This window comes from Hesperophylax consimilis, chromosome 16 (assembly GCF_061612785.1).
Source record: "Hesperophylax consimilis isolate HC1 chromosome 16, BYU_Hcon_1.0, whole genome shotgun sequence".
Taxonomy (NCBI): domain Eukaryota; kingdom Metazoa; phylum Arthropoda; class Insecta; order Trichoptera; family Limnephilidae; genus Hesperophylax; species Hesperophylax consimilis.
In genome coordinates this window covers 35,451,178-35,472,583 of record NC_142851.1, presented here as the reverse complement: position 1 = coordinate 35,472,583, position 21,406 = coordinate 35,451,178, and the positions used below count along the sequence as shown (strand labels likewise).

The 21,406-nt window shown below is 35.8% G+C and overlaps 1 protein-coding gene across 1 annotated transcript; it reads left to right on the top strand.

Moving 5' to 3' along the window:
- The first annotated feature begins 7,486 nt into the window (after nt 1-7,486).
- On the top strand, nt 7,487-21,075 carry LOC149417135 (uncharacterized). The gene is made up of 7 exons (XM_089640783.1): nt 7,487-7,696; nt 14,906-14,929; nt 15,733-15,941; nt 16,785-16,896; nt 19,272-19,424; nt 19,772-19,941; nt 20,589-21,075. Exons 1-7 carry the CDS (start codon nt 7,651-7,653, stop codon nt 20,799-20,801), a joined length of 927 nt encoding a protein of 308 aa, XP_089496909.1. The 5' UTR covers nt 7,487-7,650; the 3' UTR covers nt 20,802-21,075.
- The last annotated feature ends 331 nt before the right edge of the window (nt 21,076-21,406 follow it).

The window sequence follows — 21,406 nt, the reverse complement described above, 5'->3', positions numbered from 1 at the left end:
GGAGAATATAAACTATTCACTGAAAATGGGTACTTTACAATAAGAAGAAGCGACAGATATTGGTCCGGTACGTGGACGGACATGATCATCGAGCAGTGTCTCATGCGACCAATGAAGTCAGTAGGAGGTTTGACACATGGGCGCGAAATCACTGACAGCGCTATGTCAAAGTGGAAACTTGGAACCACTTACTGCGTGAAAGTGCAAGAGAGCATTGAAGAATTCATCGGTATAGAATTTAATATTACTGAACAGCATGTTGAGCTCCGTGAATCACGAAAGAAAAGGGATGAGCTAGATATAGGAAAATATACATCATGGCTAAGACACCACAGCCCGTTCACCAAGCTCTCGGGGGAGCTGGTGTTTTTATCTTCAGGGTTTATTTCAGATAATAGTGTCAATTGTGATAACGCTTTTGAGGTGGGCCTGGCAGTTATGCAAAAAATGAAAGGATGTAATTTTGGAGATATACGACTGAAAAGGATAGACATGGTGACTACCCAGCAAGATTCAAATCCGCAACTGTTAGGACGAGACAAGTTGCAGTAAACCCCCAGCAGCTATTTAACAGAATACTGTGCATTAGTGATAGTCCTAGCAAGCTTTAGACCTACTTAGGATATGAATTGGCTTCAAGACACCTTCTATTTTTGATGAAGTCTCCCTTCGTAAAGGAACAAAATCATGAATAGCGAAAGTATTTAGCGAAAGTATTCATGACGAAGTTGATTTGGAAAATGCTGCAATAGTCATCGATGGGGGATACCTCCTACACTCTGTTGTTTGGCAAACTTAAACTATTTCCGGAGACATCATTAAATCATACTCACGTTTCGTTCATACTAAATTTGGCAAACATTCTATTGTCGTTTTCGATGGATACCCTGAAGAACCAACTGTAAAATATGAAGAGCAAAGACGAAGATCGGCTAGCAACTCATCGTGCGATATTGAATTAAACTTCACTACACGTTGTTTGACTAAGAAGGAAGCTTTCTTATCTAATAAGAAAAACAACAAAAATAATGATTGAAGCACTGTGTCATGAATTTAGTGAATCTGGTTTGAAAACAGTCACGGTCGCGGGTGATGCCGATATTGACATTGTACTAACCGGCATCGAACAACTCAACATCTTCTCAAAGGTGATTGTTGTTGGCACGGATAGTGATCTTTTGGTATTACTTGTAAGTCTTGCTCCTGAAGGAAAATCTTTTTTTTTCTGTAAAGATGTTGGTGGAAAGGCCTCTTCAAGAACTTTCTACATCATAGAGAAACCTATAGTGTTAAATAAAGCTATTCGAAAACACATGCCATTTACCCATGCCATTACGGGCTGTGGTACGACCCCATCTTTATATGGGTCAGGAAAGATAAAAGCTGTTGACATGATGAAAAACAATCCCGAAGCAAAACGCGCAGCTGAGGCATTTCTGGGAAAAGATGCAACAGAAGAGAACTAGTTGCAAAATGGAGAAAAATTCGCTCTCGCCGTGTATGGTCTTGGTAGCTACTCTAATTGAAACGAAGCTTGATACTATAAGTTTACCAGACTAACGACAGAATCAGCTTTTAAATCTAAATTTGACATGGCAAAACTACCACCGACTTCAGAATCGTGTCATCAACATTTGTTGAGAGTTTATTTGCAAGCACGGTTTTGGTTAGGAAACAAACTAAACTCTATAAACTGGGGATGGAGGTATGAAAATGTAAATGAAAATGGTGGAAACAAGAAATTTTTGAAACCATTTGCTTCTGATGACCTTCTTTCTCTTGTGTCCTGTTCCTGCAAGTCTGGATGTGGAAATTACTGTGGCTGCAGAAAATCTGGATTTACCTGCTCTGCCATGTGCTACAACCGTAACGGATTATCATGTCTGAACACACCCCAGTATGACGAATAAATGGAAGACTCTCTTGACTAGAAAATTATTTGAATATTTGCCTAATTTTGTCATAGACAATATTGAAAAGTATATAATATAATTTACGCACCGTTTTGTCATTATAATATTTTTTGAGGTATATTTTAAGAAGCTTGTTTGAAAGTAAACCATTTTAGATTTATGGACTATTTTAAGTGATTTGTTGTTTCGTTATTTTATTGTTGATGTGCACATAAATGAGGTGCACATAATAAAACAAGTGAGAATTTCCACAAAAGATTTTTTAGAACTTTGTCATAACATAAGTTCTGTAATATTTTAATGTTGTGAAAGGGTAGTCCCACGCTGTTGTAGGTATTTTTGGCTTATTTCACATAACTTTATTTAAATAATAAGTAACAAACAATCATACAACATAATATGACTGTTTAGCCAGACCGGGGCACGGCAGTTGGTAGATAATTAAAGCGCTTCATTGGGCAGGGGAAAATATTTATATTACCCCCCTCCCCTCCGAACTAAAACTGGTAAATAACAATAAAACTCTTCAACGTTAAATAAATTTGTTATAAAAAAAGCCAACACATGAATTAATCATTACTTTCCTTAGGTTTTTGTAATTTCTCGCTGCGCCGCGAACCGCTGCGCGTTCGAGCCGCCGCGCGCCGTGCTCCTTATTAACAGCCTACGTGCCTCATTATAAATTAAAACTCATCATTATATACATTATTCTAGAGCTAAAAATATTGTCTACAAGTTTTGTTGATTTATTTTTTTTCGTTAACATGCTCAGAAGAAAGTTATGTGCAAATATATTCTGAAATACTATTTTAAAAACTGATATTTTTCCTTTACTAATAAATTGTAGAGATTGTATGGCTTTTCTCTTTAAAATGAAAGAATACAATTTTTTAGAATAACTAATAAGAAACTAAACGAAAAATAAATAATCTCATTTTATAAAACCATTAAGGAGATTTTAGCGTATTCCGAAAGGCTTTGAAAAATATATTCAAGAGGGGGTGGGGAAGGAAGCACAAGGGGGAAAGTCGGGGACTTTTGTAAAAATACATGTCTAAAGGTCTTCTAACATCTGTGAAAAATTCAGCTTCCGGGGAATTAGTTCCGACATTGGGTCTTTTTTTCCCTTCATTGACTGGGCTAAAAGCACGGATCGTGGCACAGCCTAAAAAATAACACCAAAGGTAACGTACCCGCAAATTACGCGAGTACCCATCCTATCGTAGTCGATGCTCCAGATAGACCAACGATTCATCACCATACCGGTAATCCGGACGTGATTGACATCGTCATTCTTAAAAATACTAGCCATCTGTACTCCCTCCGAGTACTTAACGAACTTTCATCTGACCACGATCCAGTTCTCCTCTCTCTAACAGGAGGCTCTAACCCTCTGGTCCCCGTTAATCCTCTACCAACTAAAATTAAATGGAATAAACTTAACGAACTAATGAATAAAAATATAAAAATTCCCACATCAATTCCCGACGAAGCCACTCTTAACGCTGCTACCTCCGCCTTAATTCAAACATTAAAATCGTGCATCAACGAGGCGTCCGTTGAGATTCCTACCGACACCACACGACATGGAATACCCGAAGAGATCAAAGATCTTATTAGGGAAAAAAATCTTGTTAGAAAAGAGTGGCAGAGATCTTGCAATCCAATAGTAAAGCATCATTTTAATAGACTAAACAGAGAAGTACGTGAGGCCCTCAGCAAATTCCGCAACGAGCGATGGCACGACTTCATCTCAACTCTCGAAGACGATAGAGCAGCGTACTGGAAGCTCTCTAAAGCACTCAGACGCCCAAAAACTAAAATCTCTCCGATTAAAGGCCCCAACAGATTAGTATACTCCGCTGCAGACAAGGCTGAAGCCTTTGCAGATAGCCTTCAAAGTCAATTCTCTCCCAATACAGACTACGACGACCCAGCCTTCGTAGCAAAGGTGGATTGAAAAGTAGAATCAATCTTAAGTCTAGATCCTGAAGACCCTCCAATCAGGTTCACAACTCCTAAGGAAATAAATAACGGAATTAAAAAATTAAAGAAAAAAAAAGCAGCCGGTCCTGACGGCATCTCAAATAAAATCTTAAAATATCTGCCAAAGAAAGGCATCTGCGCTATTACAGCCATCTGCAACGCGTCGCTGAGATTACGTTGCTTTCCAAAGGATTTTAAAGAAGCTGACGTAATTTTAATTCCCAAACCAGGCAAGGACCCACTATTAACGGAGAATCATCGGCCTATTAGCCTCCTTCCTTGCCTGGGTAAAATCCTGGAAAAAGTTATACTATCAAGATTAAACTCATTCACTCAGGACAGTAAATTCTTGCCAGACTTCCAACATGGTTTCAGAGCAGGTCATTCCACCTCTCACCAACTCCTGCGTGTTGTGGAACACATCACGGAGGGATTTAATACGAGGAAAAAAACAGTAATCCTCTCACTCGACGTAAGTAAAGCCTTCGATAAAATCTGGCACAACGGCCTTTTATATAAAATGAAAGCTCTCGGGTATCCTTTGAGACTTACGCAATTAATAGCTAGCTACCTGAGAGATAGATGCTTTAAAGTCAAGTCAGAAAACGTCTTCTCCACAACCCGCCCCTTATCAGCTGGGGTCCCTCAAGGCAGTCAACTCTCTCCATCCTTGTATAACATCTACTCTAGTGACATTCCTAAACCCATTGACCATAACATTCAAATCACTCAATTTGCGGATGACACTAACATCATGTCTAGTTCAACAGTCGAGAGCATCGCCACAAAGCGTGTTCAGAGACAGGCCACTCTAACTGAAGAGTGGTGCAAAAAGTGGAGAATTTCAATAAACCCTACTAAAAGCGCCGCGACCGTTTTCTCAAAGACACGGCCTAAGCGGCCCCCATTCATTAAACTGTTTGGGGAAAAGGTTCCATGGGAAAAGTCAATTAAATACCTAGGTGTGACGCTTGACTCCAAGCTCACCTGGAAGAAACATATAACTAGTAAAATAACAGCAGCAAATAAATGTCTAGCATCACTTTATCCAATGATGGGAAAGAAAAGTCGTTTATCAACGAATAATAAATTACTTCTTTATAAAACAACAATAAGACCAGGTTTCACTTAAGGATGCCCCATTTGGGGGCACGCCGCTCCAAGTCTAATACAAAAGATTCAACTATTTCAAAATAAAGCCATTAAACTTGCTTTAAATGCACCTAAATGGATAAGAATTTCTTCTATCCATAAAGACACCAACATTCCGTTGATAAAGGACTTAATTGTTTCCCAAGCAACCAAATTTTATGCCGGCCTTTTTCAGCCACACTAATCCAACAATAAATTCACTTTCCAAATATAGCGAAAACGATAAATTTAAATTTAAAAAACCCAAGATAGTCCTCCGGAAGGAATAATAACCTGCCTACAGCCGCAGTATAGTTTTTAAGCTCTTTTTCAACACCACTATAATAATAAAAATAACAGTAAAGTATCTAAAGATAATCAATTATAATTATGTTAGAGTCAGTAAACTCATGTTTAGGAACTCTGTAAAATAAAGTAAATCAAAAGTCAATAAATAAAATTGTGCAATTTTCTGCCTTTTATGGTACTTATCTACGTTCATGGACCGTTAAATAAAATAAATGAATAAACCGCAACGCGATTAAAAAGTATTCTGCGAACATAATATGTATTCTGTTATGGGTGAGATGGCCGAATCAGCGGATCAGCGACGAGGTCGACTATCTCTGGACCATCCAAGTCGGACTTTCAAAGAAAAATTAGCTTCTTGTTTAGTTGTTTGCATTTTTGATTATTTATATAATGGATGTGATTAAAATGAGCACGCTTATCTATCATACCTACTAAACGAAGTTTTTATCGTTATCAAATGACCATAAGTAAAAAGATCAAATGCAAAAGATCGCATATCATATGATCGAGATTATCATTTGTTCGTAAATTACCATTTGCTTTTTATTTTTACATGATCATTTTGCTTGCGATCATTTCAGAGTTACAATAGTTTGATTACGATCATTTTGTATACGATCATTATAAATTAATCTTAAACGATCATTATTAATTGATCGTAATTAAATTATTACAAACAATTAAAAAACAAAGGTTAAATTACCTATAACCTTACTATTATTTTGTATACGATCATTTTGTACCCAATCATTTTTGTTTACGATCATTTTGTATATGATCATTTTATTTAAAATAATTTATTTACCATCATTTTACCCATATATCTAAAAAAAGACTACTCAATATACTGGGGATATCTGATATTTAAATACATTAAGATAGTAGACCTTACTAGGAACATTTCACCTGCATTGCCTGGTGTGTGAATGACCTTGTTTGAAGATGTGGGGAAAACCGTTGTTTTGATAATCTTAAAGTAAGAAATGGTGGGGAAATATGAATCTTATTACTAAATTGTTATTTTTGAAAAATACTCCCTGTTAACTTTTTTGTAGTCTGCAACAAAAAAGTGTGATTAAAAAAATCTATTCCAAGCTTTTCAAACTAAACAGAAATAAATATATACCTCATTACATGTAATACCAGTTCAATATTCGCATTTTCGTTGCCAGTCATAACAGAATGGAGGATGGCTAAACTCAACTCGGATAGGGCGAGTAATTTTTTCCGGAGTTATTTATAACGTTATTTTTAATGATAAACTAATGTTTATAAGACAAGGTTTTATGCATAGGATAAAGGATAACAAATAATTATAAGCAATAATTAGTCGCTTGAAATATCAATATAAATTTAAAATATCTCCCGAGTAAAAATAAATGTCGCCAACGGGAATTGAACCCGTACCTTCTGATGTCCAGTCAGGTGATCTGAACCACTTATAAACTCACCAAATTACTGCTTATAATTATTTGTTATTTATAACGGTTAAAATTTGTTATAACATAATAAATAAACGTAGTTTTTTTTATTTTTTATTCTAGATAAAAGAAAATTACATTTTCACTTATTTAACTAGAAATAACATATATATTACACATAAATATATTACACACCGATATTATTCATTTTCATTGTTTTGTTGATTGAGCATAAAACTGAACAATTTTTTTTTAAATGTACCTATACTTTTTTCATTTTTAATTTCGTCTGGGAGGCAATTATATATGTTGCTTCCCTCGTAACCAATGGATTGCTTGCCATAATGAGTATATATGGTGTTTAAATGTATTTTATCGTGTTGCCGTGTAAAGTGTGTGTGTACTTGGGACGTTTTAATGAGTTCTGTATTTGTATGTATGAGTTTATTATTTATTTAGTTGATCCTCTCTTGCCGAGTTTATGTCTATGTTCCGCAATAAATTAAAACTATTTATTGAAATCCTGCACCGCCCCTGAAAATATTAAAAATCAGCTTAAGGCACCAAGTAAAAACTGTATTTTAATTTGAGAAGATTGCAATCTGTATCAGCGCAATATGGACCGAACATTGTTGCTAATGGCATTGTTTTACCCGGCAACAACGCTTCAATCAACATGTACCTTATAATCTCCGAAATTCCAGTTCAGCGGTCAGTTTCAGTTGTAGTCAAGTGGCCAACGGTCACGCGGGTCAGCGCAATCTCTAAAGATTAATTTCTACTACATATTATTATTATTGAAGTTTAAGTAGTTCACTCACTAGCAGTGGACGCTTCTAGATTTGTTGTGGATATAAATTAGCCCATAGTACTCGAAGGAGGGAGTCATGAAGGTTTTCGTTGCTCTTGCGGTGCTTGTATGCACAGCCAATGGTAACTATAAATACATTTTTTTTTTAATTTTAAAAAGGCTAATTATACAATAATTATATGCTGTGTATAATAAACCTGGCCTATCAGAAAAGTCCTTGTTTCTTCTTCTTTTGTGAACTCTTCAGTCAGAGGATGACTATATTAGGGCCTGATAATAAGACAATATTCGTCTTGCAAAGATATTAAACAGGAGTCGGTTTATGTTCAGCATCTTTCTCTTCAATGACTCGGATTATTTAATCTAAATGCATTTGTAATTTTTCACTAATCCATGATGTTACAAAGTTATTGTCTAGAACAATTTCGAAGTTATCGGAAAATAAATTACTAACAACGAATGTTCAACTGATGTCAGAGATTAAAAGTGAGAATTCTTATAATAAACAGTTTAGAATTAATAAATTGTGATTTGATTAGTTTGAAAGTTGTTGCTCCAATTAAATGCTTTCTATAACAAATGACGTATGAAAAGAATGGATGTACCTATTCTTCGACGGCAAGTCTTCAAGTTAGTCAAGTTTCGTACAAAATAAAATATTTTATTCTCTTTTTGGTATGTTTTCGGTAGCTTACACTTTCCAGGGTTATTTCGGGCATAAATGAAACACCTTGTTCTTTTTAATGAATAACTATTATTCTTTATGCCCAATGACTTTTTTCTTCTAATTAGCACTCATAGTATGGGAAATATCGTGTCATTCAAAAGTTGATAAACGGGTTTTTAGCACGAAATTACTACCTAATTATTATTAGCGTTAAAAATGTCGTAAGTTGAGGAGATTTTAATTTGAGATTCGAGGAATACCTTTATTAAAAGTTTGTTTAGACTTACGGAATTCAATAAACGAATTCTTCAAATTCTTTTTTTATAGTGGAAAGGGCATTGTGAGCGGAATAACCTAGACACACATAAACATAATTCGCAAAAAACGCTCTGAAAAATAAATCACTTGACAGATTCTTCATGGCAAATATTTAGTGGGGCATACAAATAAAGTTTCACAATTAAGTTGGTACTTATTTACCGAACAGATGATGTATGCATACATACGCATTAGGTACATAATATATGCTAATGAAATACACAAAAAATTGCAACGTATGCCCGCCTACGGATTTGTTAATAATTTATTCAATATGTATCTAGAATCAGATTATATTATAATAGAATAGAAATGTGTAACAACAACAAAAAATATACTTACATAATATTACATCCTCAATTAGAACCCGGCATTTTACTACGTATGTAGGTACCTATCTATTTAAAATTCGATTAAATAAAATAGATTTATAGATTTGGTTTTATGGTTATGATGCTGGACGAAGCTACTGAACTCACTTATAGAGTTTTCTCATAGTGGGTATAAAATAGTAGCAGGTTTCTTTTTGAAATAAATAGTAATATCTGTCGCTTTTCAATGTACATACATACGCACTTTCTTATAAGTAAATTATATTTTATTTATTTTAAAATAGATCCACTTCATGTGGATACGTACTTCTAATACAAACTTAGGTAGGTAGGTACATTTACACTTTGTATATTTCAAATACTTTATTATTTTTTGTGCATCATTCTTACATTTTTCTTGAAATATTCTTAATCTAGGTACATTTTTTATTTCACTGGGAACTAAGCTATACATTTAGATGCCTCTACAAAGTAAACATTTCTGTTTTTGATTTCTTCAATCTTTTTAGTAAAATGTTTTATTTCTGTCTTGTGGTGTGTGTGTGAAAGTCTTTATCGTAGAAAATGAATAGGAAATTGTTACAAACTTTTAAGATAAAAATTTAAACGTTTTGGAAAGATATTTGTTTAACACTCATAATAATTCCTTAAGTTTTTTCGTAAATATATTTATTTAAGATTGATTTATATTTATTACTCTATTCTGTATTATTTTGAGGTTTTATATTACTAAGATAGAGAATACTAAAACAGTAGTCAATATAGTTTCATAATTGTTTTCACAAATTACACAGTACGGTACTGTGTAATAGTGCTATTCCCAATTCCTAAATTACACTGTACGGTACCGTGTGATACCATTGTATGTTTAGCACCGTTGAGTGTACACTTACTTGCGAGCCGAACCACGAATCAATGGAAAGGGACAAACCAACCGCAACGATTTTCCAATGGAAATCAATATTCAATATTCGTGGTTCGGCTCGCAAGTGTACATACAGCGTTAGACAAAGCCCGCGCCAACCGCCCACCTCCTACAACTGCCTTTGCGTCTGATTTTATTCTTCCAGTTTTTAGCAAGAAAAAGTTGTTTTGTTGTCATACTGTCATGAGTTATGACGACATCAATTGCTCAATCAACTCGTTGTCATTGAGATATCTATATCTCAATGCTCGTTACCCACTTTACCCTGTCCGGAGATAGATAGGTTCTAGAGAGAGGAAGGGAGATGGGAGATGTAGAACACGTGATCGTGTGTTGCGTTTATGTTATTAAGTTGTTATGTCGTATGTTTTGTTGTTTTTCTTGGTTAATTCTAAGAATCGGATCGAGTTCATATCGTTGTTTGTATTTGTTGATTGTGTGGGTAAATACGCAGAAAGCAGGGCCGGACTGGCCGACTGTCGATTCATAGGCCTGTGGTGTTTAGACGAAAGTTTTAATTTTCTTATTCGTACTACCACTTGCAAACTCCTTTCAAATTCCATACAAAACAATATCTAGTTTTCTGAATCAGGTATTATTAAAGACAAGTCACGTTTGAATGTATTTGTGCACATCGATAGTATTGAAAGATTAAAAAAAAGGTTTTACAACTAATTTTAAACACCCGCCTGCAGTCCTCTCTTGCCCCGCAAATGCCCTAAGATACTGGGTTCAATTCGACAATTATATGTAATTCTGTAGCTTCCTAAGAAAAATAAAATAATTATTAAATTTAATTATTTTTGATCCGTACACATCACCACTACCCAAGCAAGGGTCAAGCAAGCTGTAGGTATTTGTACGATATAAAACAGAAAAGTTTCTCCTCTAACAGCTTTATTTATTCGACCCGGAGTGACAGATTCTCCCATTAGCGAAGAATCCAAAGACTTACGGGCTCCCACAGTAGGGTCACTTTTTTCATCTAAGTTTGTACTTATGTAGAATCAGTTTATTATTGGAGAATCCCAGCTATTTAAATGAGAGGTCACCTTGAAGAATATACCCAGTAATTTCTTTTGTTTATAATATTCTTCTACTACGCTAACGAAGGTATTACAATTTCCAATATAAATTCTACATGTAAACAACCATATATTTTGATCTCTAGTCCGTCCACTCCATTTGTAATAATACCAAATCTCGTATCATTAAGTGATTTTATGCTCGGTCAATTGGAACTATCTTGTTTTTATAATGCCTAACAATATTGATGTAAGTGTGACACATGGCCACCATGGCTACCGTAATTTTGTAACATGCCTACAAACGGCTATTATCATTTGTATTTTTATTTTGTTTTTTCCTAGTTTGCGGTATATTAAACAAGGCGCATGTCTGTTTAATGGTGGTCGATTATAAAAAAAAACATAATTGAGAATTGTTACTATAAGGTTACAGGTAAAATGTTTAACAACAAAATTATCGTTAGCAAAATGATCGTAAACAAAAAGATCGTAAACAAAATGATCGAATGCAAGATGATCTTAAATAAAATTACCGTATACAAAATGATCGTATACAAAATAATCTTAAATAAAATGATCGTACACAAAATTATCGTAAATAAAATTATTGTGTATAAAATGATTATACACAAAATGATATATACAAAATAATAGTAAGGTTATATGTAGGTAAAATAATCGTAAATAAATTATCGCAAACAAAATGATCGTATACAAAATGATCGTAAACAAAATGATCGTATACAGAATGAACGTAAACAAAACGATCGTATACAAAATGATCGTAAATAAAATGAGTGTTCAAAATGAGTGTACACAAAATGATCGTATACAAAATAATAGTAAGGTCATAGATCGTAACCAATGATCAATATAGTTATATGATCGTAAACAAAATGATCGTATACAAAATAATAGTAAGGTTATAGATCGTAACCAATGATCAATATAGTTATATGATCGTAAACAAAATGATCGTATACAAAATGATCGTAATCAAATGATCGTAACTCTGAAATGATCGTAAGCAAAATGAACATGTTGAAATAAAAAGCAAATAATACGATCAAATGATAATTACGATATTTTTACATATGATCTTTTTGCTTATGGTCATTTGATAACGATAAAAACATTGGTTACCTATTATAAGCGTGCTTGTTTTAATCACATCCAAAATATAAACAATCAAAAATGCAAACAACTAAACAAGAAGCTACTTGTCCTTGAAAGTCCGACTCGGATGGTCCGCTGAACATTAGCTAGTCGACCTCGTCACTGATTCGCTGATTCGGCCCATCCATCACCCGTAACTAAATACATACTATATTCGCAGACTACTTTTCAATCACGTTGCGGTTTATTCATGTATTTTATTTAACGGTCCATTAACCATAAAAGGCGGACAAATTGCACAATTTTATAAAATGCGAGGGTATTTTAAGGAAATGGAGGGAAGGAGGTTCTGGAAAGGAAAAAAGGAGGGGACGGACGTATGAATCCATCCCCCCTACTGCAGGGTATCCATCAACCGGCCTCACCCGATACGGTCCTCCGTCTATACCTGAACATGCCTCACCCTAAGTCACCAAACGTAGCGAACCATTTAGGGTGCACAAAGAAAAATGAATATTGCTGATCTATTAAAATCCTGTTAATAGCGTGATTGGTTTCAATTTCCTTACAAACTAATTGTTGTTACATAATATATGCGCTTATCCTGTTATGATATAAAGCTGAAATGCGAAAGTATTCAATTCTTTATTCGTCGTGATAAAACATTCGTGTTTTACTGAAAGCTTACTAAGAAATCTGTCAAATATATATAAGCTGCTCCCCAACTGATAATGGCATATTGCAGAACAGACTGTACTAATGCATAATATATTGAGTATAGATTGTTCATTGATAAGAAATTTCTGATTCGTAAGAATATATAAATTAATTTCCTAATTTTCTTTATAATTAATACAACAACTATTTGCTTGTGGTTTGCAGCTTTCCGATTTTAAATTAAATAAGCAGAATTTTTAATGAAACTTTGTGCTCCGGAAATGTGAGGTCAGAAATATTATTATTCTGATAGTAATCATTAATAATAATATAACAAAGCCGAGATAATACCCAGGATGTAATCATTATTAATTAAGATGAAAGAGGATGCTGTAATTGGTTTGATTGTGCACCGAATCCGGACTGATGAACGAAAGAGGGTTTCGATTAAGAACGAAATTTAAATTCATATCGCACAACAAAGAAAAACCACGATTGTACGCAGGGCCGTCCCGAGCCAAACGCTGTCTGGCGCTAGTAAAAACCTCAAGGAAGCTGTATTATGGTACGTATACATTTGCGAACCGACACGCGAACCGACACGCGAACCGAGCCACGAATTACGGGAAAGGAACGAAGCAACTGCAAGCAGCGTTTCGCGCCCTTTGTTTGTTACGGTTTCTCTTCCTCTTTGGGTGCTTGAGCCTATGCAGATTCGGCTCTCAAAAGCCAAACAACCTTGGAGGAAATTTATACCAAGCGAAAAACACAATCTTTTGCCCTGTTCACATTGATGAGAAAACCGTTTTCGAAAAACGGGAGTTTTTGAAAACAAGAACAGCAAGGAGGCAGGGCGGCAGGGCCTTGCGGCCGTCATGACAATTTATTATTTATGTATGGAGTCATTTTGACGATTTAAAAAGATAAGTTTTTTTTATTAACTCACAAACCCTGTAAAATCTTATGTAAGTAAGTCCCAACATAAATAATAATAATTACAGTTCAGACACGGCGGATTCCGCGCGGATGCAAACCGCGCGGATCGACCGCGCGGATCTTAATAATATGGCATCCTACTAGAACGTTCATACAATACCGCGCGGACCACGCATCCGCGCGGTAGCCGCCACTCGACCGCCAGAAAATGAATTCGCGCGGACGCCGCGCGGATCTATTTCTATGACGTGCCATCGGCGCGTTCAGTTGCTTCGTGAAATCCGCGCATATCGGTCGCGAGATGATTGTGTACACGGTGTCCGGAAACTGGCAGTACAAGCAGGAAACTGTTTTTAAATATGAAATAAAAGTTTTTTGGGTTCTCTATGTATGTAGATTCACCGGTTTCCCGCTTGTTCCGTGAGTTTCCGAACAATGTGAATATTATTCTAGATTGTTCTAAGCAATCGAGCTAGAAGGAGTTTTTTTAAACTACTGATTGCCTCCCCTCCTTTCAACTTCTCAACTCTTCTAAGCCTGAACTCGACTCCAATCTTCATTTAAATCTAAAATTAACTATCTATATTATTTTGTTATATAAATACACACATTATGTACTTCTTGTTTAGTATTAATTTGTACCCTGATGATGCTTAAGTAAAGCGAAACCGGTCGGTTCTTAAATTAATAAATATCGTGGTTTTAAAACAAAAAAGTATTTTATTTTATTAAATATGTCAAACCACAAAGTGATTGCTTTCTACAATAATACTAAAATTAACATATAAATTCACCTTCCCTCTCTCCACAATTCGAAATGATGGCCAATAACACCCTTGAGGGGTGAAAGCCAAAAAAAATTGAAGAAAACTACTGATTTGAATATTGAAGGCTTCTTGCGACCCAGAGCAGCGTGCAGGACAGTGCAAGACAAAGAGAAAATTCTCTTGAAAATGAAAAATCTATACCGTCATGAAAATTCTTTCATGACGGTATAGATTTTTCCTGGCATACCTTGAATTATTCATAAATATTACTAACTAAGAAAATTCTCTTTCATGACGCTATAGATTTTTCCTTGCATACCTTGAATTATTCACAAATATTACTAACTAAGAAAATTCTCTTTCATGACGGTATAGATGTTTCCTGGCATACCTTGGATTATTCATAAATATTACTAACTAAGAAAATTCTCTTTCATGACGGTATAGATGTTTCCTGGCATACCTTGGATTATTCATAAATATTACTAACTAAGAAAAGTCTCTTTCACGACGGTATAGATGTTTCCTGGCATACCTTGAATTATTCATAAATATTACTAACTAAATAATATTTTTTTGTTACAGCTATCCGGCTCGATGGATTCAGAGGTAAGAACTTTCCATAACTACAAATAAACTTATTACAAAGAAACATTGATGGGTGCGGAGATTTCTAAAATCTGATTTCACAACCAGGGTTCCATGATATTTCATCAAAATGAAAATTGATATAGTCATTAAAAGTGATGAAACAAAAACTAGGTTTAATAGTTACCAATGTAACCTAGTTTTTGTTTCATCACTTTTCATGACTTTGTATCACTTTTTGAAGGTGTGTTGAATTGTCATTTTGATGAGATACCCGGTCACCCACAACCAGAACAGGTGGACATAGGTGGAATAGTCCTTATAACATTCAAAACAATGAGTCACCAAAGGATCTGCTACACTTCTTACATCCCCAATTCATTATTCACCTCCATTTTACCTAAAGCGGGGTTTACACTGGAAACACGCCAAACGTGCAAATGAAAACACCAAATACATGGAACGGGTCATTTCTACAATTTGCTTTTGAGTTCAACAGCTCGGCTGTGAAATGGTTTGCCGGCCTCTGTGTTTCTTCCCTCATTCAACATGGGTCATGAGCCACCCTACCTTTCCCGAAAAAGACCCTTCACAAAATCATCCCTTCTTCATCTTCACAAAAGCATCCCCAAAATCACCTAGGCTCGGAGGGAAATTATCAATATGTGTGGAGTTAAAGTTTAAAAAAATTTTAAGCTTTTATTTTTTCTTCCAATATTTTATATATATGGAAACGTTTTTCTCATTTCGCAGGCTTCCCAAAGTACACTCCAGGCATATTTTGGCAATTAATTATAAATAACACTCTTTAATTGTTTGTGTAGTAAAACACGCCTGGTCCAGCTCACTGATGGACACAGAGAGCTTCTTCGACATCCCGCGCAATGTGAAGGACGCGGAGGCGGCGGGCTTCCTGCCGGTGACACGTGCCATTGAGAATGGAATGGATGTGTCCATGAGGTGTCTGCAGAATGACGTGCGCGTCTGCCCGCTCTACGACAAGTCCGGGTACATAGCCGGGATACAGATCGCCGTAAGTATTACACATAATCTGTGGGTGAAGGTTGACAGTCCCTTCATAATATATCACACAATGTTATTACCCTCCTTCTTATTCTTAACTGAAATGTTTGACACCATTTGACACCCTACCAGCTTGACGAAAAGAATTTATAAACACTTTTGTAATGTGAAAATAAGTTTATACACACTTTTCAATCAAATTTTTGGGTTACTACGCCGAGTTGCGATTCCTCCTTCTTTTCCAGCATTTCGGTTACTGTATGTGGATGGGCGTCAGATGGGTGGGCATCTGATGAGATGAGATAATAATAAGTAAGAATACATGTTAAGTGTGCATAATGTACATTTGTTTATAAATTAGGTAATAAATAAAATTAACAAGGGAAAATTATAATATAAAACAATATGTAACAAATAGAAAAGTTGAAGTTTCTCATAACCTGCCTCACTAGGCTAGCGGCTAGTGTTGAGAAAGTTATTTAAAAGTTAAGTTAATTTAAATACATATGAATATACCTACTATAATATAATCTATTGTTAGATCAATAATTTAGAATTTGATGGACACTCTAACGCTGGCTAAAGAAGGAAGAATCGCAATACGGCATAAATAAACCAAAAATCAATCACGATAATACTTTTGGCGGTGAAAATCTCAAATCATATCCAACAGATTTCAAGTTATATTTTCTGGAAGAATGCATAGTCTTGTGCATACTGAATGTGATCATCTTGTTTGTGGCTAATTCACATAATCGTGTGAGACATTTGGCCCTTGGGAGTCAAACAAATACACCATTAATCACTGATGCACATAAAGAAACACTTTTTTTATAGAATTTATACATTTCAGATCCCCATAAAAGACCTGGATGGTATTCCTTACGATATTTCAACCAAGATGGTGTTGAAAACCATCCAAGGAGACGATTACTGGACCACTTCTCATTACGTAGTCTCTCAAGGTAGGTACATGCACATTAGGGTGTCCCAAAAAAATGAAAGTTGTTATTTTTCAATGCATACCCTCTAATTTTGTTTCAATAATGACAAACTAACTAACTAACTAACTAAACAACCATCACGCCGTTTCCCCGCAGAGGTAGGCAGAGAGGAAGGACCGCCAAACAACTCGGTCTTGGCACACACTCCTTGCCTCATTCACATTCATACATCGTCTCATACATACTCTTCTATTGTTCTGACTCTTGACATGGCCCGACTCAAGTATCTGATTCACTTGGTCTTGCCATGTCTTCCTCGGGCGTCTCCGACTTCTGCTACCATTACTACCATAATGACAAAACAATTATAAATAAAATTTCGTTTACTTGGGACCACTGCAACCCGTGCCGACTTGCATCGAAACTTTTTAGTACTTGTACATTAAGACGCCCGCGAGCAAACGTGTTGATGAGCTTGTAGTGACTTACTTTTTTGTTAGTAAACGAATATAACTCATTCAGGCAAGATGTCGTTAGATGTACGCACTTCTAAAAAGAGTAAATTTTTAAGTCGGAGTCGTAAAACACCAAATATCGGGTTCTAAACTGCCATCTAATGGACAAGTTCTTGAAGTTTTCTTCAACAATATCCGGGAAGTGAATTTAACTGTCAATCAAAGTGCTAATCTCACTATTCGCGAGTGTGTTATCTATTGGGAAAAGGCACGTATACCAACCAAATTTTTATAACTATATCAAGTTTGGAGGGACTTCCAAAAAAATGCGCAGAAAACTCAAGTCATATTTGACAAACGTCGTCAAGAGTTTGTTAAAAACTAAAAATAATGATAATTTATTTGACATTGCACAAGCCGATGCTCTAATAAAAATAAATGAAGATACAATCTTCTTGCAGCGGCAAAGAGAGCCAGGTCGTCCTGGCTACTTGGGGCGGGGGGGTTGACGAAAAACTGACAGATAAAGAGGAGAGAGAGCGCGCCTTTCAGGAAGAAAAGCAGCGTACTAAATTTTTATCTGCGCCAACTCCTTCAACATCGTCGTATGAACCGTTACATCTTCTGACTCTAACGAAGACACAAATTCAGTAGATTTTCCAAAACCGCTACAGAAAACTCAAACAACACGAAAACAGTAGACTGGAATCTGGAAGATAAAGTGCAAATTCTGTGTTGTGATACTATAGCTTCAAATACAGGTCGCTTCAATGGTGCTTGTGTGAACAAAAACTTAATAGAGAAATGTTTATTTTTGCTTGCCGCCATCATGTGTTTGAGTTGGTATTAAAAGCTGTGTTTGAAGTAAAAATCAGTCAAGTGACTATAAGCCTTGACATTCCACTCTTCAAAAAGTTTCGAGAAATTGGAAAAATGTTGATCCCGATAAAATTCAGTGCTACGGAGAAAATCTCACATTGCACCTAACCGCTTCCGAAATTTATGATTTGCTTGACCGTACTGCACTGACAACAAAAATACTTGGAGATGACTATAGAGAGGTGTTAGAACTCTGTGTGATATTTTTAGGCGGAGATATGTGTCAAGCCATGGCTACAATGTATTATAGCAGTTAAAGCACCTTACCAGGACTTGTGAAATCCATCAAGGCTTACGAAAAAATTGATGAAAAAATCTCAATGGCAGCTTTACAGAAGTTCAGTAAGCAGTTATGGTATTTGACCGATGAAGTATCTATTTTATCGCTATTTGACGACGCTGTGGATCAAACAACTAAAATAAAAATACTCGAAAATATCAAAAAAAATATTTATCATCCCATGACAAACGTTAAATCCCATAGAAGGAAGATATTGATGGTAAATTGTATGGTAAGTTTAGTAAGCAGTTACGTTTATGTTTTTTATTGAGGTTTTTGCTCATATCAAGAAGCCAGAAAGAAGGTGTTGTCGCTGAGGGTAGTGAATTATACAGCTGAAAGAGCTGTTAAGTTAATGCAAGATTTTCATGGCTTGTTACGATGCGTTCAGGAACACCGGAAGATTTATTCTGACTGTAAAAAACAAACTTTGAAGAGAAAATTTAATCAATAAACCATTTTTAAATATAAAATACTACATAATTGAACATTTGTGCATTTTTAAATTTAATTTTTCCGACAAAAATGAAAGTTTAAAATCCTTCCATATTAACTCAGTACCATATGTTTGGCATCAAATCGGCACGGGTTGCCGTTGTTTCATCAAAATAATATTTATTATATGAGTTATTGGGATCAAATGGAATAAAATAAGAGGGTATGCATATTTAAATTCATGAAAAAAAATTCTTCCTTATGTCCTGTGTCACTCTAATGCACATTAACAATAACGTCATTGCTTGGAGTGGCTGTAGCCGTATTGATGAGTCTGTTTATTGCAGAAACCCTGAACGGTGGCGGGCGCCGAGGCCCCCTGGATGAGACGGTGCAGTTCCTGTGGGTGCAAAACGGCCACCAGCTCATGCAGATCCCCACCTCTGAGAGTGAGCTCTCTTCCACTCTCTTCAAGAAGCAGAACTGCATTCCTAACATGGGTAAACATTATAATTACCTACCTTTTTTATTTTACCTAACCCGAGACCAATTTTGGGAGGTATTTCTCCCAGACGCCAAAACCACATAGTCTTTTTGGGAGATATGACCCGGACTCATAAACGTTATGCAAATCATTTTGTATTAGTGTGATATATGATTCATAAATTTGAATGGACGGTGCTCTGGAAAAATAGCATCATTGAACTCTTGGGAACCGGTGCACAGTCGGGACACAAACATGTGGCTGACATTCACATTTTCCACATGAGATCGGGTATTTTGTACTGACTCGAATAATGCGGAACAAGGTATTTGTAACAAGTTTGAAGTATGTTGAATGTTCCAGGAACGCACTACTACTACAACATGACCGAGGAGTTGGATTGCCACAATCTGTTCCCATACTTCCCGCTGGTGAAGGAGGGTCGCGTCATTGGCCTGGGCTGGCAGATCATCGGCAAGACCACCGAGAGGGATCGCCCTTGGTTCGAGAGTCCCCCGAGCAGAGCTGTCGAGGTACTTTCAATTATATGAATTCACTCCCTCTTATTACTTCATGCTGATGTAATGGGACGACAGAAGTCTTTGACCTTTTAAACACCGGTGCACAATCAGGAGACAATTATCATCATTACACACTGTTGGCAATATCTGTCCCATGAGAACATCTTAATAATAATAATGATTAGATTTATGGTGTTTTCCAGGGAAAAATCACCCTTGTGGATTGATTTGCGCACTTTTGTGTTTTCTCACTTCTGCAATATGGGCATCTTTATTCCACGTTCGTAGCTGACTTTCTTTAACACGTTGACTGCCATGCCAATTTACAGTATTCCGGTCTATCCATATTATCACTGATATATGTACTATGAATTTTATTGTATTTTAGTGAATATGGCAAATAAACACACTACGAGTTATCTCGTAGTCGGCGTCCTAGCAAATAACGCAATCTACGAGTTATCTTGTAGTTGGCAGTCAACGTGTTAACGAAATTCTCCACATGGCATTTCAAAAATATCATACAAACTTCGGGCCCTTTCTGCATATTCCCTAACGCAAAAAAACTCACATAAGAAGTGTTTTTTTCCGGTCCCTTGAGAAAACTTATAAGAGAGTTTCACTGTATTTATTTGCGTTATATTTTGTTGTGCTTCCAGATGACCATCCCATCGGCGCCGCACTGCCTGGAGGACTGGGCCAAGACTTACGGGGTGATCTCGCTGCACATGTATTACATCGACACCCCCTGGAAAATCCGCTGCGAGGATAGCGACAGCCTGCAGCCCATGTCCGTGGTGGACAAGTTCCTGCTCACCTCCACACGCTACACCGGCAAGGTCATCGAAGGAGCCAAGAAGATTTTCGGATAAATATTTCTATTCTATCTCTCGACGAATCCTCGTTTAAAGCAATAACTAATATTAGTTTGTAGTATATATTTGAGGAAACAACCTCTGTTGTGATGCCTGAATACTGAAATAAAATAGAATTTCGCTGTGTATACAAATCAATGAATGGGAATTTATGAAAGTATTCATGATTGCCTCGGAACACATTATCAAGATATTACCGTAATGTAAATGAACAAAGATAATACATAATATATTGTTTGTCATATATAAATAAACAGGCAAAAAGAACAAATTTTTAGTTTTTATTTTCATTACAAACCCTTTTTAATCTCTGAAACAGAAACTTTTTTTTTAAACTTCAAGCAAGATATGTGTTTTATTTTAAAAATGGTAATTGCACATTCATTCTTCTTCTTTCGACTGATACCAAAAACAGGTTTAGTGTGCCTGAAATGCTAAAAGTTAAAAGCCTTCAAACCTATGCGGGTAGAAAAGACGACATTTTCTAACCTAACAGTACCCAAAAAAGGCCCGGACATCACTCTGTAATAAAAACGCCAATCAACTTTGAAATATTGTAACTTTGAATGTACCAGTGTTGCCACTGTGAAATCTTATTTAAA

Bases quoted from the DNA above. Each gene is read 5' to 3' on its own strand.
- LOC149417135 (XM_089640783.1), top strand. From the start codon at position 7,651: ATGAAGGTTTTCGTTGCTCTTGCGGTGCTTGTATGCACAGCCAATG. The intron at 14,930-15,732 runs GTAAGAACTTTC...TTGTTTGTGTAG, and splicing joins CCGGCTCGATGGATTCAGAG to TAAAACACGCCTGGTCCAGC. The intron at 19,942-20,588 runs GTACTTTCAATT...TTGTGCTTCCAG, and splicing joins CCCCGAGCAGAGCTGTCGAG to ATGACCATCCCATCGGCGCC.